The sequence below is a fragment of the Tetrao urogallus genome (assembly GCF_951394365.1).
Source record: "Tetrao urogallus genome assembly, chromosome: 2".
NCBI lineage: Eukaryota > Metazoa > Chordata > Aves > Galliformes > Phasianidae > Tetrao > Tetrao urogallus.
Window position 1 is genome coordinate 104,175,511 of NC_136814.1, and position 27,997 is coordinate 104,203,507.

The 27,997-nt window shown below is 50.6% G+C and overlaps 1 protein-coding gene across 2 annotated transcripts; it reads right to left on the reverse strand.

Moving 5' to 3' along the window:
- Positions 1-167: 167 nt before the first annotated feature.
- EFR3B (EFR3 homolog B) lies at positions 168-27,979 on the reverse strand (the record flags this gene model as incomplete). 2 transcript variants are annotated; one of them, XM_079550888.1, is made up of 23 exons in its annotated part: positions 168-273; positions 574-623; positions 817-923; positions 1,255-1,303; positions 2,030-2,121; positions 2,484-2,611; positions 3,938-4,005; positions 4,102-4,233; positions 4,659-4,820; positions 5,659-5,734; positions 6,464-6,636; positions 6,868-6,919; positions 8,534-8,645; positions 9,243-9,404; positions 9,919-10,054; positions 11,325-11,403; positions 11,737-11,871; positions 13,095-13,244; positions 15,566-15,687; positions 21,152-21,302; positions 24,328-24,455; positions 25,612-25,688; positions 27,886-27,979. In XM_079550888.1, 23 exons carry the CDS (start codon positions 27,977-27,979, stop codon positions 168-170), a joined length of 2,541 nt encoding a protein of 846 aa, XP_079407014.1. The 2 variants fall into 2 exon arrangements, with proteins under 2 accessions (XP_079407014.1, XP_079407015.1); XM_079550889.1 differs by lacking the exon at positions 27,886-27,979 and adding an exon at positions 26,856-26,949.
- Positions 27,980-27,997: the final 18 nt, after the last annotated feature.

The window sequence follows — 27,997 nt, forward strand, 5'->3', positions numbered from 1 at the left end:
AGAAAGTACATGGTTTGTGGTGCCAATGAATCTTGGGATAGTCTTAGTGTCCACGTCCCTATCTGTCATGCAGAAGGATGCACTCTCCAGGTGGTTGGCAGTCTCTCCCCAGGAGGTCCTTTGGCACAAGCTGTGCAGCAGGCTCTGTCCTACCAGCACGGCCATCCTCAGTACACACACAGGTCTGGGAACTTCATCTCATACACTGGGATGGAGTGGTTCTGGGGCTGGCCATAGGCAGCTGTGATGGTGCCTGATGGGCTCGGTGGTGGCCTGAAACATGAGAGACAGAGGGAGGTGTTTTACAGAGGTGTTTCATGAGGAAGCAAAGCCTGTTGCAGGGCAGAAAACATCGCATTCCTGCACCACTGCAGTTCTCCTCTGTGCCCCCGTAGCAGAAGGGAACTGCAGCAAACAAACCAGAGGCTGCTCCCATCGAACTTAATCTCCTGTGCTACCACAGGTACCCCAGTTCCAGGCTGGCACCCACCCCCAGCACCCTGCAAGCAACACAGCTGGGTGGCTTGACTAGCCATGCTCAGCCTGGCACGCTCAGCCATCACCCCAACTCACCGTATGGTGATCTCAAAGATCTGGTTGAGCTTGCTCTGCAGCAGCGTCGCCTGTAACACACACAGCAGCTGTATCAGTGTGGGTGCAACCCAGGAACAACAGCAATGCAAACAGGACAGACACTCCATCGGCCTTCCCCGTTCAGCAGAGAAGGAAGAAGGCGGCCTCGTGACATTCAGAGCTGAACTGCCACCATCCCCAGCTGAGACCATGCGGGGATTTAGGGCCACAGCTTCAACTCACCCGAGCACCACAGTGAGCAGCAATCTCCTCAAATGGGGCTTTCTGAAATTTCTCCACCACTTGTCGCCTCCGCTCTCGTTCTTGCTCCTCCACGGCGACGCTGTCTACTGAAGCAAAGGGGAAATGGCTCTCAGCTGCTCCCCTCAGCACGGATCATTCACACTACATCCCCACCCGCCAGCAGACAGCACAGATTTGAGCATCACTAGTAAGCCAAGCAGAGGATCTTCGGTGCCTGAATCTGGGACCTGCCTCCCAGGAACACCCTAGGGAGAGGCACAGAGATGAAGCTGCCTAGCCGTGCTGCTACCTGGGTGCAATGTTACCATGGCAGAAGCACAGCGGATCCATCCATCCAGAGCGCACGCAGGGCTGATGGGACCCACACATCACCCACCCATATTCAAACATGTCAGCCTCCACCTCTCCCTCACTTACCTATTGCCTTTTTCAGTGTCTCATATGTGATCTCTTCAGCTGGTGCTCTCTAGAGGAAGAGGAAAAGCAGATGGCTCAGTGTTCAGCACAAGATAGTGTTTTGGAATCACAGCAACCAAGAACCAGTGCCTCAGGCTGTATTCTTGAACTGAGACACAGCCTGTCTTTAACACACAGACACATCCTTCTTGACAACCTGTATTTTTAAAATGTTTTTTCAGGCTGGACTACCCTGGCCTCAGACCTCCCAAAGGCTCCCGCGTGTATGAAATGTTGATAGTGGGAAAATAAAGGAGGAAGTTTTTCCCCCAGAGGGTGGTGAGGCACTGGAACAGGTTGCCCAAGGAGGCTGTGGATGCCCCATCCCTGCAGGCATTCAAGGCCAGGCTGGATGTGGCTCTGGGCAGCCTGGTCTGCTGGTTGGTGACCTGCACACACAGGGGGTTGGAACTGGATGAGCATCATGGTCCTTTTCAAACCAGGCCATTCTATGATTTGATGATTATACAAAAGGTTTGCCACCCAAACAGCAATGTGAGATCCTCCCAGATGTGTAACTCCCATAACACACTTATCAGCACCTGGAGGGGAGCATCAGTAGGAGATGGAACCTTTCTGTGCCTGATTTGCTGCCAAACATACCAGGGCTGAATAATGGATCCCTGTGCTCATAGCCAGCAGAGAAGTTATGCACACAGCTACACGAAGAATTATAGAAGACTTAACTGCACACTGTCAGGATTGCAGTTTCTAAAGCTCTGGTGTAACACAGTACCTGCTCTCGCTCAGGACTGTTTCTAGACTCCACTTCAACCTGCAGGGAAATGGTCTCACCAATGCTCTTCCTCTTGGACAAGCGGTCTTCATCTGAGAAAAACCAGGATAGGTAAGCTGATCTGCTGCCGTTCCTCCAACTCCAGAAGTGCCCCATGCCTCGTCCCCAGAGTAGCAATCAATCTGTCCAGGTGTTCACCCAAATTCACCCAGCACAACTAAGAACTGAGCCAAACCCAGCGGGCTCTATGATACCACCAGTCCAGCCCGCCATGCATGTGACAACCCCAGGAATCTCCTGACTGTGACAGTTTCCCTAATGCTACACTTCTAAGGAAAGGCAGAAAAACAACAGGAAAACAACCCGCATGTAGCACAAGAGCTTCACATTCCCATTGCTGTGTAGAACGTTTCCCTTCCCCTGGTCCTCCAGTAGACCACAGGGTGGCACATACCAGTCAGCTGGGGGACATAGGGTGTGCTGAGCCGGTCTGCATTGTAACCACTGCCACCCAGCACTTCACTGATTTTGCTCTGCCAGAAGAAGACCTCTGGGCCCAGGCGGTCAAGGCTCTTGCTTAACCTATGAGGATGGAAAAAAAACAGGGGATATGGCCACACCTTCTCTTCTTAGGAAACGGTACCAGAAGGGAGAGGGTTTCCAGCCCCTTTCAGTCAGAAAGAGAGGGCTTACATGGCTTTGCTTAGCGCCATCAGAATTGGATACATCACGTTATGGAGATCAGAGAGTTAAGGAAGGTGATTCTCCCTCTTTCCTCTTCTCTCAGGAGACCCCACCTGCAGCATTCTATGCAAGTCTGAGGCCCCCAACACAAGGACATGGACCTGCTGGAGCAGGCCTAGAGGCCACAAGGATGCTGAGAGGACTGGAGCACCGCTCCTACAGGAACAGGCTAAGAGCTGCAGGTATTCAGACTAGAGAAAAGAAGGCCCTGGGGAGACCTTACTGCCTTACTGCAGCTTTCCAGTACTTAAAGGATCCTGTAAGAAAGGTGGAGAGGGACTCTTTGTCAGGGGGTGACTGACAACAGGACGAGGAGTAACAGCGTTAAACTAAAACAAGGTATGTTTAGGTTAGATATTACAAAGAAATTTCTCATTACAAGCATGGTGAAGCACTAGAATACGCCGTCCAGAGAAGTAGTAGATGCTCCATCCCTGGAGGTGTTCAAAGGCAGGCTGAATGGGGCTCTGGAGGATCTGGTGCAGTTGGAAGTGTCCCTGCTCGTGGCAGGGGTTGGAATGGGATGGGCTTCAAGATCCCTTCCTAATCAAACCATTTTAGGATTCTGTCTCTGGGTACACCAGTACAAAGCTACAGAGGACCAGAAGGGCCCTCGACCCATCACAACAGATACAAACGTGCTCTTCAGAGGAGCACCACCCCAACTTAGGGGATGTCTTACAATAATAGTGGCACTCACTGGGGCTGCTTCCATATTTGGGACTTCCTCACCAAATGTGACACGTGCAAAATGTGCCAAAGGCTATCCCAGCAGGAATGAGACAGCCCAGGCAGCCCAAGGTCAATCAGCATGCAGCACATGTCCTTGGGCCAGCAGCAGAGCAGAGCAGCAGGAAGGTGTGTTGCATCTGCATCCACATTGCTGGCTGGGTGGGGAAGGAATCAGCCAGCAAAGCCAATCCTGGTATATGACCAGCTCTGAGCACAAACTGGCAGCCAGCCCTTTCTCTGATTGCATGAAACCCTTCTTGGATCCAAAAAAAGGCTGAAAACTACTTACCACTGTGACGTGCCCAGATGGGAAATGCAGACAAGCACAGGCAAACAAAAGGTAGACAAACTCTTTACCCCCATGCTCCTACACGTGCTAAATCCTTGAGATCAGGCAGTGGGGAAGAGGATGTTTCCAGCAAAGGTGCTTACCTGGGTCTCTCCACAAACACATCTTCAGGGAGCAGATAGGGAGCTTCCTTCTGTCGCATCTGGATGACCTGCAAAAGGCAAGCAAGAAGTCAGGCTCAAACTTCACAGGCAGCCAGGCAGGCTGCAGCAGACAAGGCCTCAGCTCCCACCCCGAGCCCTCGCACCTCGTGGATGTGCTGGCAGAAGGTGGGCACGGTGATGAGCTGGCTGATGAGGTTCAGGTAAGCTGCACCAAGGGCGAAGAGCGCACAGCGGTTGTATGCTGTCAAGTTGTCTTCGTTGATCTGGGCTATCTCCTGCAGCACAGACACAGCCCCATGTGACAGGGATGGGCAAGGTCCCCACCCACCTCGCAGCACTGCTGCCTGCAAACATCCCAGCTATCAGAGCAAGGGGATGGGGCATTTCAGAAGCTGGCTGGGTCTCTTCCCCGCTGTGCTAATCTGATCCCACTGTGGCAGGAGAAGCCTGCAAGTGAGGAACTTGTATCCCCCTTGCTCAGAGACCTCAACCCAAAAAAAAAACAAGCAAACAAACAAAAAAAAGCCCTTCCCAGAGGCTCTTTCAGGACCTCTATTGCCTTTCTCCAAGTACAGTCCAGCTCTGGAGAGATAATGCCAGGTAAGACACCAGGGAAGAGGCTCTCACCCAGCAGGCCAGGTATCCCATTAGCATTTTGGCACTGAGCCCCAGTAAGACACTCAGCTTCCCATTCACCTACCTGCACTGCCAGCACCAGGCGGATGAGGTCCACTACAACCTCCTCATTAGCCAGCTCAATGCTGATGAGCACCAGCATGCTGTAGAGAGCCTCATAGTGAGCCTGGATGTTGCTCTCCTCCTTGCATATCAGGTAGATGTGCCGGAAGAGCTGCTGGCTATGCTGCAGGAACACAGAAGGATGTGGTCACCTTCTAAGCATCCTCTACAGGCAACAGTAAAGTCAACACAAAAGGATAAACAAAAAAGCAGCAGGGCCCAGCAAAGGGGCTCCATGCACAAAGGAGCAGAACTCCTCCAGTTGACAAGTTAACAGAGAAAGCCCCAGGTGTTAGGAGCTGTGACTCCAGGTGGTGTTGGACCCTGATGGGGAAGAGGCACCAGCAGGTCTGAGAGCAGAGCCCAGAACAGGCAAATACTGCTCACAGCAACAAGCCCAGGGAAAAGATGCCCCTGTTGCAGCATTATAGAAATGACAGCTCAGACCACAGCAGAGAAATAAAGACTTGAGCTGCACTGCTCGAGAGCAAGGCATGGGATAGAGCTGGGCACACACTGGTGCAAGGGAAATGTAGCTCTTCCGCTGCTTTCAGTGCAGGGACTGCTCCCAGGTGTGTAACATAACAAACTGATCCTCTCTTGGCCTCAAATTAGTTTCAGAGGGGTTTTCACAGAAAATATTTTAAAGTGAGAGGAAATTCTGTGGGGCTTTTTTTTTTTCTTCCTTAAATACTAGGCAACTTTGAAAATCACTTGATAAATAGTATTTGGGATACTAGCAAATCCTGGGGTACTCATTTCTTGGAACAAATAGCAGATTTCAGGGTCTACAAAGGTTCACACATGAAGCACTGATGTAGATTGAATCCCACTGTCCTCTCCCAGGGACATCCCCAGGTTCAGAGGCCTCACTGCATGCCTCCAGTGTGGCTTGGGGAAACCGAGGCACTGTTCACACACAGGTATGCATGAGGACAGCTTGACCCAGGCTCTGACACTACCTTCTTCATGAAGACAGTATCTTGGCGCGAGCATTTTTCCACTTTCAGCTTCAGGACTGAGATGTCGCTGATGGTGCTGCAAGGAAAGGCCAAGGGGAAGGAAAAACTCAGATACCAGAGGAAGGATGTGCAATCCCCACACGCCAGCAGAGCTGCTGGCCAGGAACAAGCAACTGGGAGGAACCAAGGGGGATAAGCTGAAGGTTGGTTTTAGAACCCATCTGAGCAATCCAGGTATTCGAGAGAGCTAAATCACTACAGGATTTCAAGAAAGTTGCACTCGGGAATACAAAGGCAAATTGATAAAGAAGCATGCATGCAGAGTAGATTAGCAGGACCACAGCAAACCCCATGGAGATACTGCCATGTGGGATTCATCACCTTCTTCCGCCTTAGCTTCATTCCTCTCCAGAGTAAGGCTAGCTAAATGCAGCGCAGCAATGCCAGTGCCCAGCAGGCCTATCTGTGGGGATGCAATGCAGTCGATGAACCCACTCGAGGAGGTTACTGTTCCTGCAGGTTACATCCTCCTGGTATCATTGTCTGCCTAACCAGTTATCCTCAGCAGGGTGGTCCCACATCCCTCTGGGCACAGCCTCTCCGAGACTCCCCCCACCCATCTGGCTCCTAGCACAGTGCTCATCTGCAGCATTAGACCACGCCACGATTGGTACCAGATTTAATAATAATCCTGCCAGCAGCCCCAAAGCCTGCAGGCACTCTCAGCCTGTCAGATCTCTCTCTCTTGAGCTTGTTCTGTGGGGTCTGCCAGCCCCAGCCCTGTGGGGGATCCCGAGGCACACACCTGATGGTAGAGAACTTCTGCCGGTTGTCATGGCGATCAATGAAGCTGATGAGGATCTCAAGGACAAAGAGGCGAATCTCAGCATCCTCCATGAGGGCTGCAGAGAGCAGCCTGTCCAGGAAGGCGCTGGGAAGTGCTGTGAGCATGTTACTGCACTGGAAGCCCACGGAGACCTGTGAGCATCAATTAAAAAGGGAAGCAACATGACAGCGTCACTTAGCTTAAAACACACCAAGAAAGGGGGAATGTGGGCAGAGAAAACTAAGTACAGTTTCAGCTCTTGCTAAACCACCCCAGGGGAGAGAGGTCCTGAGCTCAAGTCAGGGCTCCATGCCAGCAGCTGTGTTTGGTTACAGGTCTTGCAGGGATTGGACACTGCTGCAGGGATAGCGACACGTTCATACCTGTAGGAGGGACTTGAGGAGCATTATCTGTGTCAGCCGATTTCGATTCTCCCTGCCAAGGAGAAAAGAAATAAATGGTAAAATCTGCACGAAAGCAAAACAATCCTTTTTCCATGCCCCAAGATTAGAAAACTTCAGAAAGGGCAAGACTGAGTTTCCTGAGTCATTACTGCATACAGCTATAAAAGTCTTCAGGAAATGGGCACCAGACACATTGCTAAAGGAATGATGAACACGAAAGGATTCAACCCAGCTTAGGTACCAGAAACAAGGCACACTTGCAACTCCATGCAGACACAAGGTGCCCATCCCACCAGTGACCCCCAAGGGATGCCAGGCATATGGGCCTGTTCTATATGGGCCCCTCACTCTCAAGCTGTTGAAGACCAGTTAGATAAGTACAGGCCTTCCTGTGCATGGCGGTATCCGTATTCCTCACTCCATCTCTCTTCTTCTCAGCCAGTGTACACTATGCCTTCACTTCAGGGACGTGCATTTTTAGGGTTTTTTTTAGGCAAATAGAGAATATCCTGAATTCTCTACTGCCTGGAATCAGTCTTTCCTAACCCTGTATGGCAAGAAAGGGACGTGTGGAGCTCTGTAAGTATTTCCAGGCTGTCCCATCATCCACAACACACTGGCCTAAGCTGCCTACCCCTACAAAGGGACTAAGCTACACTGAGGTGGCAGCATCCTCAGAGGCTGAACTGTAGGCTGCAGCTTCTCTGCTAACTGCTGGCACACCTAGCTGGACATCCAGAGCAACACCATCTCATGTGTCTTAAAAAGGAAGGAATCTCCTGAGATGGTAAAAGAGCAGTGACAAACAGCCTGGCATGGCCAAGCCAGCACTGAGAAGCAGTTGGTAACTGGCATCCCAGGGCTATGAGTGTGATTCTGCAGCAAGGAGAGCTGCCCCAGTTGAACAGTATGTGGAGCCCCATGTGTCTCACACCATGTGATACGAGACTGAACACGGGCACCAGGAATCACCCCCACATCAGTGAGGAGCAGAGCGTGTCTCCTATCATGCAGCAAGTCTCTCCCATCAGAAATGAGTGGGAGCAGCCCGGCCATACTTTGAAAATAAATATAGCATGAAAATCTGTTTGCTCCTTACCTACACGTTTCAGTGCCTGATACCCTCGCTCCAAATAGCTCTCAAACTCTGTTCCCACACTTCTCAAGTAATTATGTTGTTTGGGTGCTTTCCTTTCCCTCTCTTCCTCCACAGCCAGTTATATATACCGCCTACCACTCAGTGTCAATAAAAGCTTGGAGGCAGCTCAGAGGGGCCACACACAGAATGAGGAGGTAGCAATGAGCTGCTGGTACCCACAGAGCCAAAAATGAGCTTCTCAATAGTCATGGCCAGCAGCCACCTTGCTGACCTGATCATCACATCGGAAGTCACTCCTCCGAATATTATTCCTTTTTCCCTGCTAAATTTTGGATGACACCTCAGGACTGAGCTCTTCACCCCAGTCTTTCTAATAATGTAGCCGTATCCCACCCTGTCCTTATGTCTCACTCTGCCCCCAAAGGCCACCTCAAGGAGCTCTCCTGCACTTTCAATGTTGTGTTCAAAGTCTTTTATCTCAATGCATGGGACAGCTGAAAGAAGGGCAGGGCTAGGAAGAGGAGGGAGCAAAGCATCCATACTCACCCAGCTTTACCAGCCTCGATAGACTGCTGTGAGGATGGCAGAGGTACCTTGTTCATGATGAAGGCCATCACCTCTGACTGCTGGTAAGTGGGCAGTGTGCTGGCAAAGGATCCTGTGGGCACAAGAGTGCACTGGCAGTGTGTGAGGAACAGTGACCACCCACAGGCCATGGCACCCTAGGAAACACTCGGTACTGCTCCCAGCCAGCTGCTGGGCTCACAGCCAGGTTGGAATAGGAAAAGGCCTCACTGGATGCACTATCTACTGGCAACTTTCCCTTTAGGGGGATTCAAGAGCCATCAAAATGCCTACTGGACAGAACAGCCCTAAGCCCAGACAAAGAGAGGCAGAGGTGCCAAGCCCTCCCTCTGCACCCCGTTTTGGACGTTTCTCCATCCTCATAAACTCAAGCAAGCTCACACTTGCCCTTTCCTTCTCCTCTCCTTCATTCCTCAGCCTGTCCAAGCCAAGAAAAAGCACAACAGCCTCCATGTGGCAGCTCTGCTGGGATCAGTGGGGTTGCAATGCCACCTGCTGATAACCCACGTGCTGCAATGAGGTAAATCTCATTTCCCACCGCTGCTTTTAGGACGAAAGCAATTTTCTTTCGTCCTGAATCACCCTAAGATGCAGAAGCAGAAACCTACCACATGGGAGGCCACCCACCAGCACAGCACACACCTACAGCAGGCACAGCCAGAATCCCCACCTATGGTTTTAATGACGGCCTCCTGGAACATCCTCTCCTCGTGCTCTTTGATGATCTTGGTGCTCACACCGGTGATGCAGTTGTAGCTCCCCGTCAGCGCGTAGTCGATGCTGAGCCGCAGCTGCCTCAGCAAGGTGTTAAACACCTCCAGCACCGTGGGGCCTGGGATGATGAGAAGGGAGAGACAGGAGATGGGGGGAGCAGTGGTTTTTTTTCCCCATAGAGATGGAGCCTGTAGTTCCCCCAGGGGTGGTGTCATTTATGCCTCCTACTACCCCTGTAAACAGACTGAAAGCCAGATGTAGAGTTTTAACCCTACCAGCTCCCCAAGCCAAGACAGAAGTGGTCTTCCAGTGGCAACATGAGCTCAACGTATTCACAGCAAGCCTCAGAAAAAGAGCCCTGAAAATCCCTTTGCCCCCCCCGTGTGGAGGTGAGGGCTTCCATTGCATTCAGCTGCCTAAACTTAGGCAGCTGCATGTGGGCGTTGCAGCTCCCATTGCAGACAGCTGAACGTGGGCGTTGCGCTCGGGTGCACTGAAATGGCATCAAAAAGATCCCCAGCACTCCTGGGTGCTCCGAAGCAGATCCTCCATTCACTGGAGTTCAGCTCAAACCTTCAGCAGCTGAAATAAAAAGGTGACAGGATGGATGCAGGACAGATCTATGCACTTACCAACAGATCCAGAGGCTGCAATCACTGCTGCTTCTGAGAGGACCTCCACAATGCCCGCACGCACAGTGGCTGCGCTCTTGCTGTTGGCATCCAGGTGGCCAAGAAGCTGCTGGATCACGAGATGGGAGTGCTGTGGCTGGAAGGAGAGAGTGAATATCAGTGAGGGTGCCACATGCAAGAAGTGACGATCCATTTCTGTAACACACACAGCTACTGGGGACTCATGCCCAGCTGTATCAAGCCCCTGCCTGGCTCTTTCCAACAATTCTCCAGGTGCAAAATGAGAGAGGGCACCCAGAGAGAGTCTGTTTTACAAGAATGAGCAAGACCTTGGAGCAATTTGCACATGAAAAAATGACCTAAAGAGCTGCTGAGATCTAAGGAAATAGGAATGATTAATCCTGAGGATTTCAGGGAGTAAGTCCTGCTGAATTATTGTGACCCCACGCTTCCAAGATGCATTAACAGGATTTCATAAACTCTAGTAGCACTATAAAGGGTTTTAGGCAGTTTACAGGATTAGAAACATGAAACAAAAGTGGGGGATGGCAATCTGCTTTTCAGTATATTGGTTCTCCAAGCTATGGCTTGGCTGAATCCAAAAGTGAAGAAAAATCACAAGGGGGGGGAAGTCTGGGAGTCCAGGGGCTGCTCTAGCAAAGTGGGAGCAGGATAGGATGGCAGCACCGTGCCTGACAACATGCACTGACCCATGCAAAGAGAAAGAGAATGAGACATTTGGGGATTACCTAAACTGCATTTCCACAGCCAGAGCACCCAGTGGAGAGTCTGGCAGGCCTGTTCCTATCAAAGGACAGCTGAGGGGCAGGCACCCTCACTATATCTGGTTTGCCCAGAAGATTTTTAACCCCAAATAGTGCCTCTCCTTTTCTGCAGGGAGGGAGGCTGTGTTGATTTCCACAGGAGGGATCTGCAAAGAGGCAGCTTTTCACCACAGTTCAACTGCTTCTTTTCCACAGCACATTGCTAGCCCATCTGACTCAGCAAGTCTTTTCTTTCTGCTGAGAGGGAAGCAATCACTCCCAGGACTGAGACACAGGCTCCATGCACAGCATGCTAAACCATGCACAGCATGCTAAACCATGCACAGCATGCTAAACCATGCACAGCATGCTAAACCATGCACAGCTGTCACACAGAAAGGCTAAGGTGTATCAGACATTTAAGGCCCCCAGCCCACACTGCTCTGCATCTTGATGGTGCCCATTTTGGGACATGCTCAAGGGCCAAACCCACTGTCAGTGTTCAGATCAGAGCTGTCAGGATGCAGCTACACAGTAGATGCTCTGACTCAGCCCAGCCATAGAGGCAGAACTGGGTGCTCCCAAGCATGCACACACGTCCCCAGATGGTTCCAAAGGCCAGAAATCCCACAAGTTTCCCACCTGGATTGAGTACATGATGATCCTGAAGCAGCGGGTGGCAAAGATCTTCGGCTCCCAGAGCGAGTGGTTATCCAGGTGGCTGGGGAGAGATGGAAACAGAGCAGATGGTGACTGTGTTCCCCAGGCAATGCAGCAGTGCAGACCAGCACCAAGAGCAGGGACAGCCAGGAGCAGAACGGAGTAAATGCTACGCATGAGAGCAGGGATACAAATCATTCTCTGAGGTGACTTTTCTCAGTGACAGGTATCTATCCAAAGCCATCTTCCTCCGAAAACAAGAGCTGAAACCCAGTTCCTACCTCCAGCACCATGCCAAGGGCAGTCAGAAGAGCCCTTGCCTTCCCCCCAGCTCTGACCCACACCCGTTGTTTCTCTGTGCCCTTGTGCCAAAATCCAAGGATGCACAACTTACATGAGAACAGGTGTGATGGCGTTCTTGATGTTGCTGTACGCCGCCCGGCCCAGCAGCTCCCGCAGACACCTCTCTGCCAGCTCTGTGGGACTCTCTTTCTCCTTCTCAGTGGCTTGCAGCGGGGAAGGGGAGCGGCTGTGAAAGCAGAGGAGGGTGATGAGAGTGGAGCTGAGCATGCTGCAGCAGTGGGGGAGAAGAGGCACAGAGCCCATTCAGGGCGGGACAGAGCTAAATGTTTGTGGCATCTGCCTGTAGCTCTCGTTGCACAGGGCCGTGGGCTACCCCTCACACAGCCTGCAGCCACCCCACAGCAGCCATATGTCACCCTGGGAGGCAGATGGGGTAGCTCCATTGCAGCAGAGATCAGGGATAATGCACTGTTGGATTTGAGCCAGATCAGAGGGCAGCACAGGTGCACGGATTACAGGCGAGAGAGTTGTGCTGGAATGGCCCCATTCACAGCCCCGTGCAGCAGAAACAGCCCTCACGTCCCTCCTTCCAGTCTCAGGATTAGTGCTTATCATTCCAGGCTCAGTGCTTATCAGCAAGGATACGGGCATAACATTCCTCCCAGCACAGACAGAATGTCTCGAGGGAGGACAAGCAAAGCAGTCAGTACAGCACAGCACAAATCACCCTGAACTCACACACCCCAGGGAACATTCACCCCCCTTTTCCACACTTGGGCTGTTTGGCATTGCAGAAACACAGCAAATGTTTTTTCCACTTCAGTGCTTCAGTTTACAAGAGAAATGGGAAATGTAACTGGCCAAAAGTCATCTTCCCAGGACTGACACATCTTTCCTAACCTTCAAAAGGAAAATCCCAGGAGGAATTCGTGCCTGTTTCTCCACAAAACACTTCTCAGCTAAGCACCTCCCCTTCAAACACTCATCTGGTAGGGAGTTATGCTTGAAAATGGAAGGACAGGGAGCAAAGCCGTATTTCAGCTCCCCTCATTCTTCTTGCTGACCTTTAAACTAATTGCATAGGTAGCATTTAAGCAGGAATCTTTACAGCGGTCAGCCCACTGAACAGACAGCTCAGAGCCTCTGCAAAGAGAGCATGGCTTAACTGCAGGGACAGTGCTGAGCTCTCTCCTTCACAGGAGTGATACTGCCCTGCAGTGGCCAAGACAGCAATAACCTTCACGGCACTGGATAGCAAGCAGAGCTCCTGCCATCTGCGCCGTCCTTCAAGGAGGACTCTTGCAGGGTTTCTCTGACTATCCACAGCCTTTTTCACATGAGGTGCAGGCACAACGCAGCCCACAACGTCTCTCCCCTATAAAACCTGGCTGAAAACAGCCCTGAAGCTGCTGGAAGAACGCGTGGGCCACAGCAGCAGCAAGCACTCACCTTTCAGCCTCCTCCACGTGCTGTAAGTTGAAGAGCAGTGAGGGCACAATTTTGTCCATGTGTTGTGGGTCCCAGATGTTGGCTTGGAGTTCGTCATTCACTGTCTTCCTCACTACTCCCTGCAGGCCTTTAATGCCAGACATCCGGATCCTGGGGAACAAATTAACAGCAAAATGTTCTTTGACTCTAAGCATTATTTTACATACATATATACGTACATGTGGGTGAAATTGTAAAACAAGTTGAAGAGAAGGCACCTATTTCTGCACCCTTGGAGGTGCTCACACAGATGTCACCCCAAGACCTGGCCTGCTATGCCTCAAAGCAATCATTCCACTTTGCATGCCAGAGAGACTCGGCTTCCCACAAAATGACAGACACAAGCAGGAAAGGCTCTGAACCAGCTTAAATTGTTTTGGCAGCAGCAGCCGGCTTCCATCCACCATCTTCACTGGAAGAACCCCAGGCAAGCTGCAGCCACACGCTAACCAACATTGAGAGGTGGCACTAGCGAGCCTGGCCTCTCCAAAGGGTTAGTATTGGCCTCAGCATCACAGATGGTTTTGCTGTTTCCTCTGTTCCTAGCAGCCACACTGCTAAGCTGTGTCCACAGGGATGCTGGATACCAAGGAAACCTAGATGCAGTCTGGCACCTTTGTCTTTTCTGTGTCCAAAGATCCTGACTCTGCTCTAATCAACAACAGAGCCATCGATAAAAATCCCTGTACGCAGCAGGATTCCCTGCTCTGAAACCAGAATCTCAACACCCATTGCTGGTGCCTGAGAAAGACAGTACATGTCGATCTTCAGAAATAAATGCATTAAATAATCTGCTCTGAGGTCTCTTCCCTAGCAGGGTTGTTTGTTTGTTTGTTTGTTTTCTTCGCAGCCAATTTTCTGATTTTATTACAGGCAATAATATGACTGCAACACAATTCTTGAGGAATGACCACTGAGCAGGACCAAGGTCACAGGAAAGCAGTGCCCTCCTTTTTAATTACAGGAGTGGCAAAAGAGGTTCTCTCTTCTGGCTTTCAACACAACAGTGTGTCACTGATGCCCTGAAAGTCAAGTGGAAATAATGAACAATCTGCATTACTTCCTTATTAAGGAAAAAAGCTACCTGCAAGTCTGCAGCAGTGACAGGAGGCTGGAAGTCCCCAGAGAGGAGCCTCTCTGAGGAGTGGAAAACCTCAAGGGTTCACCTCTCTGTAAGGAGACTGACCTGGCACTGCAGCTCCAGAAACAGCACCAACAGGCTTTGCTGAAGTGCTGCCTGACACCATGATCATCTCTGGCAGCAGTCACCTCTCGTGCACAGGTTCCTGGCTAGAGTCATGGGTGTTACCACCAGCAAACTGTCAGTGCCTCACAGGGATGTACAGAGCCACTTCAAATGCTGGGTCTGTTTAAATATATCACCAAAAGACCTGGATTTGGCAGCAGTAAACAACATTAATCTGTCTGCTTTAGTCATAATTAATCCCCTTGGGATACATTTCCCATCACAACACAGCAACACGGTCCTTGGTGTTGTCTAGAGATGTAGCCACTTTCCAACATGGAAAATAACAGATCACAGCTGCAGGAGGCAGTTTTTGAGTAAATACTGATTCTGCTAATAGTGGGCTTCTTCCCACCATCATCACTCCTTTTGGGACCAGGATCATTTCCTTGCCTCCCACTCTGAGCTCTTTCAATCTGTGGGATGCAGCCCTGCAGCAAAGGTGAAGAATGCTTCAAGACGCAGAGGCAGCTTGGTGATGAGCAGGCTGCAGGTGTTATCTGCCCACATTTTGCCCAAAGACAAGAAGTTTGAAGTGCGTTGTGTCCAAGGGCACATTTCCCCTTGTCCTGCCATCGGCAGGAGCAAGCCAATGCCTGAACTGGCATTCAGAGCTGGCCCTGCTGCCAGGATAAAAAATGCAAACCATCTTTTCTCACACACATTTAATGCTGCACACAACAACCCACATAGCACTAGAAGCTGGATACGTGCTGCACTGCATTTTCTATGCCTCTGCTTCATCCTCCCATACAGTCAGCAGGACTTAATGTTTGGGAAATAATCACAGAATAGACCTACTTAACATAGAATGGTCCGGGTTGAAAAGGATCGCAATGATCATCTAGTTTCAACCCCTCTGCTATATGCAGGGTCTCCAACCACCAGACCAGGCTGCCCAGAGCCACATCCAGCCTGGTCTTGAACGCCTCCAGAGAAATAAAGGAGGGTACAGAGACGTGGTCATTTTTAAACGTGAGTGTATACAGCTCTGGATAGTCACTGCACATCACAGCACAAAGTAACTGGTCCTTGTAGCCTGCATCCAACCTGCCACCAAAAGCAGGTGCTTCTCCAGGAAAGACAAAAGCTGGACACAGAGTGAAAGCCCCCACCCCACTCCAGCACGTCTGCAGCATCAACAAGACCAGGGAGGCTGCTGCTGGCATTCACACGTGGCACTCACTTTGTCCGGATCTCCAGGTCATCGTGGCTGGAGTGGCACATCTCACTGAAGCGGGAGACAAAGAAGTCATAGCTGCGGTGGTAAGACGGGGTGTCCTCCTCAATGTTGGCAAACTTCACAAACTGGGAGAGAAGAAACAGAGCATCAGCACAGGGGGCACAACAAAGCCTTAAAATACCTCTCCAAATCTGCAAACATTTGCAGGCTTTGGCAACGTAACACAGGGTCCTGCTGCTGCAGGCTGACGCTGCAGTCAGAGTGTTTCCCAAATGCAGCTACAGAGGTGACAGTGGCCCTGAAAATGACAATGAAGAAACAAAGTGTGAGTGAGTCCTTAATAGATCTAGCTTGCAGCACTGGCAACCTAAGGTCCTGTCGCTCCCTTCCAGCTTGGCCATGCCAAGAGGCACAGAGCCTGCCAGAAAAGCCAGCTCACCAACAGACCTGACTTTTGCTTTTCAGCTTTCAAGGAGAAAGTTAAGGAGCAGGAAAGGACAAGTAAGTTTTCAAGCTTTCTTCTGAAGTCAGAAACTTCTTCACAAAGAGATGAGAACAAAGCGTCTTGCAGAAAGAGGAGACTTTGGTTCATCTAATCACACTGACAGGGGAAAACAAAAAGGGGAAAAATAAATAAAACATCTACAGTACAAGAGTGGCCACAAAACCCAAGGCTTGAACACGCAGAGAAAGCATGGATAGAGGCTGTATTCACGCAACAGCAACTGGTGCTGGGAATGGATGAGGTTTACCTTTGGCTTGAGACAACAACTGTGCCACCAAGTCCTCATGCTTTATCCTCCTGCTTAGAACATGGGCATAAGAAGCTGCTAGCAGAGATCTGAGCAGTAAAATCTGCTGGTTGCTTTTGTGCTCGCGTGCCTCACCCACATCAGCAGGCTGGGAAAGCTGAGGTCACTTACAGAGGCACACAAGGAAGGGAGAGGATTATTGCTGTTTAAGCAATCCTCAACCCACCCCAGCTACTAACAGCAACACCAAGAGAACAATGCCACTGTATTCAAGCTCAGAAGCTGCTCACTAGAAACACTCTCTGCCAGGATAGGAAATCAGCCAAGAAACACAATGGAGCTGGGAAACATCCAAGCTCTGACCCCACATCAGAGGTGGAAGATTCAGCTGCACTCACCTACCTGTCCTCCAAGCAGGATGTCTCCTGCTATGGGAACATGCTCACACTGCACAGAGGACCCCTTCTGCCAGACAGAGATGCCGCATTACAGTGTGCTGTTGATGCCAGTCACTTCCAGAGGCACAGCACTAAGCTTGCAGTTGCACTGAGCAGTTCCACATCATTGAAGCAGACTGTCCAGGGCAGCACAAAGGCTTTGGGCCAAAGTTTTAGGACTGCTGGGTTCATCCTCCAGCTGGGAGGGTCTAACTTATCACTAAGGAGTTATCAGTCCACACAGCATCTGCCAGGGTGCTTACCACCATGCCACATAGCATCTCCTTCCTCACTCTGACCCCATGGGCAGGCTTTCCTCTCTTCCTGCTCTCCACATTTGCTGCTGGACAGTGAGCAAAAGGCCCACTGCTACCTCTGCAGCTGGCAAAGCCAGCTCACCCATCCGAGCATGCCACTTGGCACTGAGGGACAGGCCCTGATCAGCATTCACCCACTGTGCAGGGCTATTAATAACGTCAGCTGCAAAGGCTGGCTCTGCATGAGTGAAGGAGATGGATCAGCCCTGCCAGGAACCGTTCCCAGAGCACAGGGACCAGCTCTGACTGATCAACTCCTCTTACTCACCAGAAAAATGCAGGGCTGTTACATAAGAAACCTCTGTACCAGGCAGAGCACAGTGTTTTTTTTAGCTCATGGCAACTCCACGTGCAGCCGGAGGCGAGGGCTGATGCAGAACAAGGAGCAGTAATGGGGCTCCTCATAACAGCTCCTGGGAGGGCAGCCCCAATTGCCCCATGGCTGAGGAGAGTCACAAAATAAAGAAAGGAAATGGCACATCTTGGACAGAGGTGCCTGGCAGCATTCCCAGGCAGCTGCCAGGCACAGCGAGCCCCACACGTCTCTGTCCTCAGGGGACAGATGTCTCTGCATGGTGCCACCCTGCCTGGTGACACCACACATGGCGCAGCATTCACATCTGCCAACAACTGCAGGCAGCTGCCCTCTCTGCATCCATTCTCAGCCTAAAGCCTCTGGCAGGGCCAAAGCTTGCAAAAAGCAGCTGAGAACAGAGAGAACTGAGCCTTGATGCCTCCTTGCTCTGCCAGCATCTCCTGACACTTTCAGAACTCTGCCACTTGCTCACAGAGTATTGCATTTTTCTAAGACTTGGCTGCCCTACAAAGGTGCTGTACCATGTGAGAGATGCCCACCCTGGTTCCGTTGCCAACCTGTGCCCCATGGCAAAAAGCAGCACCAGACGCACACAGAAAAGACCCAGGGCTGGCAGGAAAGAAGGCAGCAAACCTTCAGAGATGCTTTCAGCAACAGATTTCACTCAAAGTGTGGCAATGCATCCCAGGTAAAAAGCTGCTCCATGGCTTCGTGACCTATCTGTCGTCAACAGAACAATTGAAAACACCGAAATATAGCACTAGATCAGGGGCAGGAGCTCTTACAAAGACAAGCTAAGACAGCCAGGCTTGTTCAGCCCAGAGGAGAGAAGGCTCTGAGGAGACCTCCCTGTTGCCTTCCAGTACTTAAAGGGAGCTTAGAAACAAGAGGAGACTGACTTTTTACAGAGGCAGATAGTGATGTAATAAGGAAGAATGGTTTTAAAGGAGAAGATGGGAGATTTAGGATAGATATCAGGAGGAAATGCTTCATTCAGAGGGTGGTGCTGCCCAGTTGCTGCCCAGAGAAGCTGTGGATGCCCCACCTGGAGGTGCCCAAGGTCAGGCTGGACATAATCCTGGAGAGGCAACCAGCCCATGAAGTGTTTGGACTGGACAGGCTTTAAGATCCCTTCCAACCCAACTCACTCTATGGTTCTGTGATTCTATTTCTGCTGTGTTTTGAAGGGACATTGGGCTGGGCTCAGGCTCTTGTGATTGAAGCCAACAAGTTCCAAGTGAAACGCAGCTGTGATGAGCAGGGAGCAAGCATGGGGGAAACATAAGGAGGGCAACTATCCTAGAGATACAAAACAACGGCTGGGAAGGGATAACGCTGCTATCTATAAATATGTCAGACATAAATACATCAGAAGAGGAACATCAAGGAGGGGGGAAGAGCTGCTTAAATGAAAGATCAACACTGGTTTGAGGAAAAAAATAAAACATCAATGACATTGAGCTGGAAATTAGATGGTTCCTACCCAAAGCAGGGAGATTGCCCAGCAGCCTCCTAACAAGGATGAGAAAACAAAGTGGATTTAAGCTGCCTCTCCATATGTTCACCCTGGGGATTATATGATGACAGGACACTGGATTTTCACTGCCACCCGCTGCCTCCAGCACTGTGGCTGTGCAGCCCAGGCCCTGGGAATCAGCCCCACACAGCACAGAGCTGCACACCCCTGCAAGGAGCCAGACGTGTCCAAGGAGAGATTTCACGCCGTGAGAATGACTCACTTGGAGCAGGTTTCTATAAACAACCTCCTCCCGCCTTTGCCATCAGCTCCCTTATTGTGAAGCCTGCTTGAGACAGCACCCTCTAATTAAGCACAAGCCTAAGGCGCATTCCTCATTAGGAGATACAGGAAGAAGTGTCTCATTATCATGACTCATTGCTCTATAAAAGCCCAGAAGGTTTTGGTGCCACTTGCCCTCTGAGCACTGCCACACTCCAGAAAAAGAAAGACAAAGCCACTAAACCATCATTCTCAATCTGGACTCCTCGTTACAACATCAGCCACTGACTGCTGGCCACAATGGAAACCACACTGAAGAAACTGTTCCTCCTGCTTGAGGATGTTAGTTGGGCTTGGAACCCTGTTTCATAAAACAGCTTGGGTTAGAAGGGACTTTAAAGCCCACCCAGCTGCAACCCCCTCCTGCAGGCTGGTTGCCACCTGAAAGTTTAGGCTGCATCCAACATGGCTTTGAGCACTTCCAGGGATGAGGCAACCAAAACCTCTCTGGGCATTGCCAGCACCTCCCCACTCCAGGTGAAAAATTTCCCCCTAATCTCTAACCTAAAATCTCCTCTCTTTGAGTTTAAAACTGAAGCCTCTGCTGGGCATCGTGAAATGGGATGGCTTAGGGGATGAACAAGGAGATACTGCATGCATTTGAAGGACAGGACACTCTCTTAGCAAGAGAACCAGCTGCTTGCCATGGGGCAGGACCCAGGTGGCTCTGGAACATACCAAGAGGCTTGGAGAGCAAGTAGCACCTCTCACATCCCCACAGAACCCAGGTCATGCTTGGGCACAGAGGGATGAGGGCGCTGCTCGCGGATCCTGCTCCCATCACGAGGTGCCTTCCAAGGTAGACCCTGCAGCATATATGGAGCTTACAGCAGCAGCAGCAGCATGCCAAAATGCTACAGCAAGCTGCTGTAGACAGAAAGCAGTTGGTTCCCACCAAGTCATCAGTCCTGCTTCTCCAAGAGCTGGGGATTAATAGGTTTGCTGATAGGCAGCTCACATTACTTTCAGCTGGGAGCAATTAGCTGCCAGGCAGAAGAGGTTGTGAAAGGTCTCCACTTCACTGCCCCTGCCTCAGCAGAGGTATTTATAGCCAAGTGCCTGGAACTGTGCTGGCTCCTGGAGGAGAGGAGCACAGTGGGATGTGGTGCTGCCTGACCAGGAGGTGCTATCAAGCACTAATACCATTCCTCTGACTGCCACATACAGCACAAAATGAAAGCTTAGGGCTGAGCTGTCCTTGCATTTCCCAGACACTCAAGAATCTGCCTAGCCCACCCTCCTGGCCAAAGGACAATCAGCTCCACTTCAACCTTTAAAAGCAGTGAGAACAGAAGCTGCTTGCACAAGCCAAGCCCCTGGGTGCTGTCAGAGCCCTTAGAAGCCCAGGTGCCAGGTACACCCAGTCCTCCTAGTAAAAGCCAGCAAAAAGCAAGCTGTCTCACTGGCAGAAAGTCAGTGTACTACAGCCAGGGTCAGCACTTTGGAAGCCACAAGGATGTCGTGTCACTCATTCATGCTTCTTTTTTCCCCTCATCTGATAGCTGTGACTGACACACTCCTGGTCTGGCTAAGCCATTTATTGCGAGTTACAGTTCCGATTAAGCCAGCCCTTTTATGAACATGAAGAGCTCCTAAAATCCACAGGGATCACCTCCTAAGTTGGTCTATTGTCTGAAACTGCTGACAGCCCTCCATGTCCTGTAGATTTTTAGGAAAAAATGAATTCAAGAGCAGGAGAGCATGACAGTAGAGATTACAGCCCAGTAATTGGTCCCAAACAGCAAACAGAAAAAATACACAGACAGCACAGCTAAGGGCTCAGACACCTCACAAGTGGCAGGACACACAGAGAGAACATCTTAAATCCTTACCTGAAACCATCCCCCATCCTTTCCCAATGGGGATTCCCACCCCAACAACATTCAGACACAGGGTGACAGGCAATGCATAAGGCAAAGGACCAGGTTAGCAGCAGGGTGCTGCTAACTTCCCCGGCACGGCTACTCACTGAGTTTGTCCCCAGGATCTGTAGGTTGGGCTTCTCTGACTCCAGCAGCTTTGCCACCATCTTCAGGAAGCTCTCCACAAAGAGATTGATGCTCTGGCAGTGACAGGCCATGAGGAGCTGGTCCAGGGCCTCCATGGCAATGCACACATACCTGGGAGCAGGCAGAAGCCAGGATCATTCCTCAGCAGCAGAATGGACATGGCCCCACAACCCTCCCTCTTCCTTCCCAATACCAAACCAACCAAGTGCTCACCAGTAAAGTCAACCTAATGCTAACTTCCTGCCCTGGCAAGGCCAACAGCAAAAAAATCTACATCCTAAATAACCTTGGGAGATTTTTAGACGGAGGTGGATGCTCCCAGTATCCTGCCTTCTATGGAAGACTAAGCTGCCCAAGGACTGGGGCTGACAGCAACATCTTGCATCTCTCCCCCATGGGGGGGGGGGGTCTCTCCTGTAGGTTTCCTTTGCTCTGAACTGGTCTTTTTGCCCTGTGAAGGAGTGCTGGGACAAAATAGGCTACCCCAGAATGGCTATACTTGCATCACTGCAGAAGTTCCTTGGGTGAGCAGTGTTTCCTCCAGCAGAAGTTGGCAATCCATGCCTTACTCCCCACCCTTCCTCCAGGGATAGAGCTTTTGGTCACTTGGTCCTGACTGTGTGTGCTACACAGGGACAAGAAAAGCCCAGAACCAAATCCAAAGAGAGGATGTCCTCATGACAGGTCCCTGGGCCATTCAGGGGGTATTTTTGAGCGTAGCACATTCCTTTTGCCATCCCTCCTGACCAGGCTGAGCTGGTTAAAGCTCACTGCAGACCTCCTTCCAGCAGCTGGCATCTCCGCAAGCTGTCACAGCGTGTCTTCCAGACTATTTATTAAATCATTCCTGCCACATTTGTGCCTCTAGAGGAAGTTGGAAAAGCTCATGCCCAGTGATAAATCTCACTCGGGTGCTCATTACAGAGGTGGCGACTGATTACACAGCTATTGTGGAATTTGTCGGGTGTCACTTCATGTTTCCAAGACAAATTGGATTGGCTGTTCAGTGGCTCTGGGGAAGTTTGCTGTTTGCAGGCTGGTCCTGCAGCACTTCCTCATGAACTATGCAGCAGCCTCGTGCTATGACCACACAGACCTTCAGCTATTGGTTGTCCTCTCTGTGCACAAAACCCAGTGAAGGAAACCCTGACCTCCAAGTGCTGTGAGTAAGCATTTATTCCAGTTAGAGGTTCCCAAACCACATAAGAAGTGATTTCAGTCTCACGGCCTCAGCTCCTCTTGCATGATCTATGAGGCACCCAAACATATGGTATCGATCCAGTGCCAATACACTCGGCACTTTACAGCTCCTTACCACCTCCCTTCATCTCCATACCTTTGTATCTCAGTGGTTAGAGTCAAGCTCAGACCTCCTGCCACAGCCAAGATAGTAAGAGGTGGCAAGCACAGACTTCTTTGTATCGAGCACAAATTGTCCTTTAACCTCAATTTCATGCTCCAACTCCTTTCCACAGCCAGATCTGCAGCAGCTTCCAGCTTGTGCTGAAAGGTGAAACCTTAAAGCTTAAAGCAGCTCAATGCAGCAAGCTCATGATAGCAGGGCAGGCAGGAGCTGCCCATCAGCCCTGCCTGCACATTGACAGGCAGCTAGAGAGGAAGACAACCCTTTCAAGGGAAAGGATAAGCCCCCAACTTCCAAGTTCCAGCAAGACTGATCCCTTTTCCCTGGAAATGGTGAAATCTGGCTTCATTCTTGAGCAGATCCTTTGGTAACTTATGGCATGCAAACCTTCAGGCACCATTACAGCTCTTCTAGACATCGTGAAAATGAGCAGCCTGAATCCATGAAGTTCCTAACCATCTGTCAAACTGGGTTAAAACTGGCCCAGAGGGAAAAAAGGTATGAAGAGATAACAAAAAGTAAAACAACAGCATGAAGCATCAACCTCCCTTCTCAAAGGAAACAAGGCTTCCAAAAGGAAAAAGGGGTACTGGGGAAATAACGGAGTATCCTAAACTGGAAGGGCCCCACAACGACTGTCAAATCCAACTCTGGACTCCACACAGGCTGACCCAGAATTCAATCCATGTTTCTGAGAGCTTCTTGAACTCTGGCAGGCTGCAAACTCGAACACTTTCTCCTTTAGCAACAAAAGGTAATAAGAGGACAACACCCAGCAGGCCTGAAATCAAGGCTATCATCACCTCAAATGCAGAAGACAGGCACCCTGAGCCCAGCTCTGGTGTCTTGCAGTGGGACGAGCCCTGCTGCTGACGCTGGTCTATAAATACAAAGTTTATCCAAACCTATTTCAGGCATTTCAAAGTTAGGCTTTGAAAATTAGCCTGCACTTCAACCCAATTAAATGCCTATATGCACAAGCAGATGGGGATGGAATATATCCCCCCTGCCAAAGCTTGCCATTAGATGTCAAAAGTCTTTGAAAACCTTTCTTTTCCTAACATAGCAAGCAGAGCCTGTTAACTGCAGAACATCAGGCATAGCTTTGAATGTCCTGTCACTCCTGATGACGGGTGATGCATGTGAAGCTTTGAAGGTTTTCCAACTTCAACACTTCTCAGGCAGGCTGCTGGCTTCTCTTCCCCCAGGATAAAAGGCAGGCTGAAGTTTGCACTACAAAGCTGAGCCACGTTTGTCTGCCGTGGCTTTGTTCAGGAGACAACAAGAATCAATCCAGGAGCTATTTCAAAGGGAAGGAGCACTTCCATGCTCCCCCAGTGTTTCTAACCAGGGCAGTCAGCTAGTTGCAGGCTGGCACTGCTCTCGCTATGGTAAACAAAGCAAGGCCTTGCAGGAAGGGAAGATGAAGGGAATAGGGCACAGACAAGACCGCATAAGGTAAGCCAGACAGAGCAAACACAGCAATCTTCATCCAGCCCAATGCATCTCCATCATGTGCTCTCCATCACACTGCCCTAATCCCTAGTCCCACTCTGTAGCTCAACAGAGATGTGCATGGGGTACAGCACACCCAAACTTGTCCTGAATAACACCTAGCGAGCCACATACAGAGCCACTCCAACTAGCTGTTTGTCCATTTCTAGTCAGACTTACAGATCTAAAAGAGCCTTCTGAGGGCCAGAAGGATGCTACAGGCTCCTCACCGTGGCCTAGAAGGAATTGGTGTGGCTGAAACAACCTCCCAGCCCTTACCCATATCGGTGCCGGCTCACGTCTCTGATAAGCCGCTCAGAGAGGTAAGCACCGATGCGATCCAGCTTCTCTGGGGCAGACAGGGCGTAGAATGTCAGCTTTTCCATGTTGGTCTTCACCAACCCATCCTAAAAGAAAGCAATGCAGGGTGTCAAAGCCTCACAACCAGAGCAAACAAGCATCGGGAGCATCTCTGTGGCAAACCACGGCGGTGATGTCAGATGCCTGGAGCACCCCAGCCACCTCCTTACACTTCTCCATATCTTGTACAGTAGGGAATGCTTATAAGAATTGCATTTGGCCCCAGCTTAGAGCTCTCTGACCTGCTACAGCAGCAAGCAGTGGTGCAAACAACACACCACAAATGTGATGTGAACTACTTTACCAGTGCCCACACCACTTGAGGACAGCAGCAGACAGGGACATCAGCACCTCTGGTCTCCTGAGACCAAACAAGCTGCCAGCCCTAATCCCCCTATAGCCTTAGTCTTGCTGTCAGCTTCACAACAAAACAAACACTCACCACTTTCCTGGGCAATCCCAGCTCCACTGCCCAGTCAGGCCACTGCCTTAGCATCCCAGCTGTGAAATGGAGACCAGAGGCCAGATTTGGGATGCTCCAGGAGCAGCTGACAGCCCTTGGACATCCCCCCTGTCTCCTGTTCAGTGAGGCAGCAAGCAAAGCATCAGCCTTCCTGCATCCTAACAGCATAAACAGCTCAAAAAACTCAAAAGCCAGGATGAAGCCTCAGGAGGGCCTCTCTCTTAGAAGCTGCCTTCCTAATCCTGCAAAGAGACTGCAATAAAGTCCAGACCCCATCCACCTGCACTCAGCATCCACACCAGCACATTTGGGAAAGGAAGCCAGCCCACCACAGCATGGAGAGACAGACGAGACGCTTCTATATTTTCCCCTGATAAACAGCATTTAAAGGAAAATCCATTCCTCCACAAGGTCTTATGAAATCAAAGTACTGCCTGCCTCCCAGGAACTATTTCTGGGCAGATCAGAAAATTCTTTACTCAGAGGGTGGTGAAGCCCTGGCACTGCTGCCCAGTGAAGCTGTGGGTGCCCTATACCTGGAGATGCTCAAGGCCAGGCTGGACGGGGCTTTGGGCAGCCTGATCCAGTGGCTAGCAATCAGCCCACAGCAGGGAGTTACTGCAGGATGATCTCTGATCCAACCATTCTGGCATTCTATGATTTTATGAACCTGAGATGTAGGAGTGTCATAGCCCAGCAAAGCACAGATGCTTTGGAGGGTGAAGCAGCACCTCACTTACCTCCGGGTCCTCGGGGAAGATGTTGTCAACAAGTCTTTTGTAGCGGGGACGCAGGGCACCACAGCAGCCACACACACCTGCAGAGAGGAGGTAGCTGGTCAGTGGGGACAAAATCCTCAGCTCCAGGGCAAAGCCCTGCGTGGAGATGACCTTGGTGAAAAACACATGCCTGGATTTGGAGGCACCAAACTGCAACATGTGGAAGAGCACAGGGTACTAAGCTGATGACAAGCCTGAGCCAAAAAAAAAACAACAGAACTACAGCTGAGAGACAAGGAATTGGCTGGTGATCAGCATCATTTTTGTAGGACCACAGGGTAATCTGCTTCTCTCACCCAAGAAAGTAGCCCCAAGGTGTACAGAGTTCCCCTACATCTAGGCCTCTGTATCTCACAAGACTGTGTTCTGTGGGTTCTCAGAATGAGAGCTACTCAGCCAACAAAACACATCTCATATGGTGCTCCCATGGAGCCAGAAGGGATAACGACAGCACTGAAGAAAGCAAGACATAAGAGGAAGATAGGTTATCTTCTTTAGGGTTGTGAAAGGAAAATGCATTTTCCTGTTTGCAACCCCAAAGCTGAGCTGTTGAACAACACCTTCAACTGTCCTCCTGCGTACAAAACTCTTGGTGCCCCACAGAGGCTGAAGGACAGTTGGACAGTTGTGAGCTGTGTGTTGCAGAATGCCACCTTACAACAAGCCCAGCACAGCACTCAGCAGACAGGAACATGTTGAGGTGGAACACTCAGAACTAGGAGTGCAAGCCAATGGTTATGACAGGCAGCTGAAGTCACCCAGCTGATTTTTATGGGGGTGCCTCAGATGTCACATCAAGAGGAGGCCTTAGCAAGCTCAGGAAAGTGTGAGTAATTCAGGGCAGCTTTTTAGCAACTGCTGCTGACAAGCAAAAGCATGGGGACAAAAGCTCGCAGTGCTGGCAGTGCTCACTTCCTGCAGTGTCCTTACTCGCTCTTCCACCTCTTTCACTCTCCCTGCAAACCCCTCTGTAGCTCCCCACTATCCTGTATTTTATTTCCAAGTCCCCATTTCTGCTGCTCTCCCTGCCCTGCTTTCCCTCAGCTGCCTTGGATCGATTGTGCTTTTTTCCCAAAGCACCTTTAATCTGGACTCTTAATAAATTCTCGTTTGCTATTCACACAAACGAGCACATGATGATTTCCCGGATCCTCTTAAGAAATTTCCTTTGCCCAGAATAACAGAGGCAGCATGACAGTACTTGCCTTGCTGGGTTCGTGCCCCATCCTCAAAGGGCACCAGCCCTCCCCACAAATAGCTGGAGAGATCCCCCATAAACAATCCCATTAGCTGAGAAGCCGGGTCCCTCCACCCCCTGCAGCCTCATCAGTAATTATCTCATCTCCAGCAATGGGACTTGAGGGTACTTTTCAGGCTGAACGCACATTCCCATCTCCAGCCCTGGGAGGGGAGCAAAGAGCCCAGCCACGTTCCCGTCCTGCCACCCTCTTTTGATGAATGAAGCTGAAGAGCAGACACAGCGTGAATCCATCAATAATAATTGCGTAATTAAATCTAATGCCTTCCCTCTCACCTCACATGAACTCTTCTTCCAGAAGCACGAGGTTTTACAGCCTCACCTAGGGACAGAGCAGCAGCAGCAGGAGGATGAGCGTGGCTTGGTTGAGGAAGGCAGGCACCCTGCTGTTCCAAAGCTATGCTGGGACACTGGTGGGCAGATCCCACCACAACTCTACCAGGTGAGGCTCTCTGATATCTAATAAAAGGGCTGAGCAAACTGAGGCCAGGCAATGAAAGGGTCTCTACTCTATTTGCATTAAACCAAGAGAAACTTTTCTGGCCCAAATCTCTGCCTTGGCAGTTTTGACCCAGACAAATACAAACACAGTCAGCGAAACCCTAAATCTTTAAGAAACCAGAAGAAAAACAGTGTATAACTTGAAGAAAACAGAATGTTCCCCCCACCCACCCACCCTGAGTGCTCTGCAGAGAGCAAAAACCTCAAGTCCTAACACCAGCCCTGAAATCAGCTCAGTGCTTGTCCTACACAGGATGCTTCCAGACCTTCACAGCACCAAAACTTAATGCATGGCAAGAAACAACTCCCCCCCCCCAAGCTACCACCACAGATTTTGTCCAGCATCCAGCTCAACAGCCCCACTGGAGCAAGGCAAAGAAAGATGACACTGATGGTGTCATCAGCAGCTGAGAAACACATCCCAGAACCCCACGGAGAGGAGAAGAGAGGATGGAGAGGAGAAGAAGGGACGGTACCTGCTCCAGCCACGTGCAGCATCTCCCAGGAGCAGGCAGGGCCAGCGGCGCAGAGCTGCAGAGCGGGGCTGAGCACCCAGCTACTCAAAGCCATCACAGCCAAAGCAAAGCG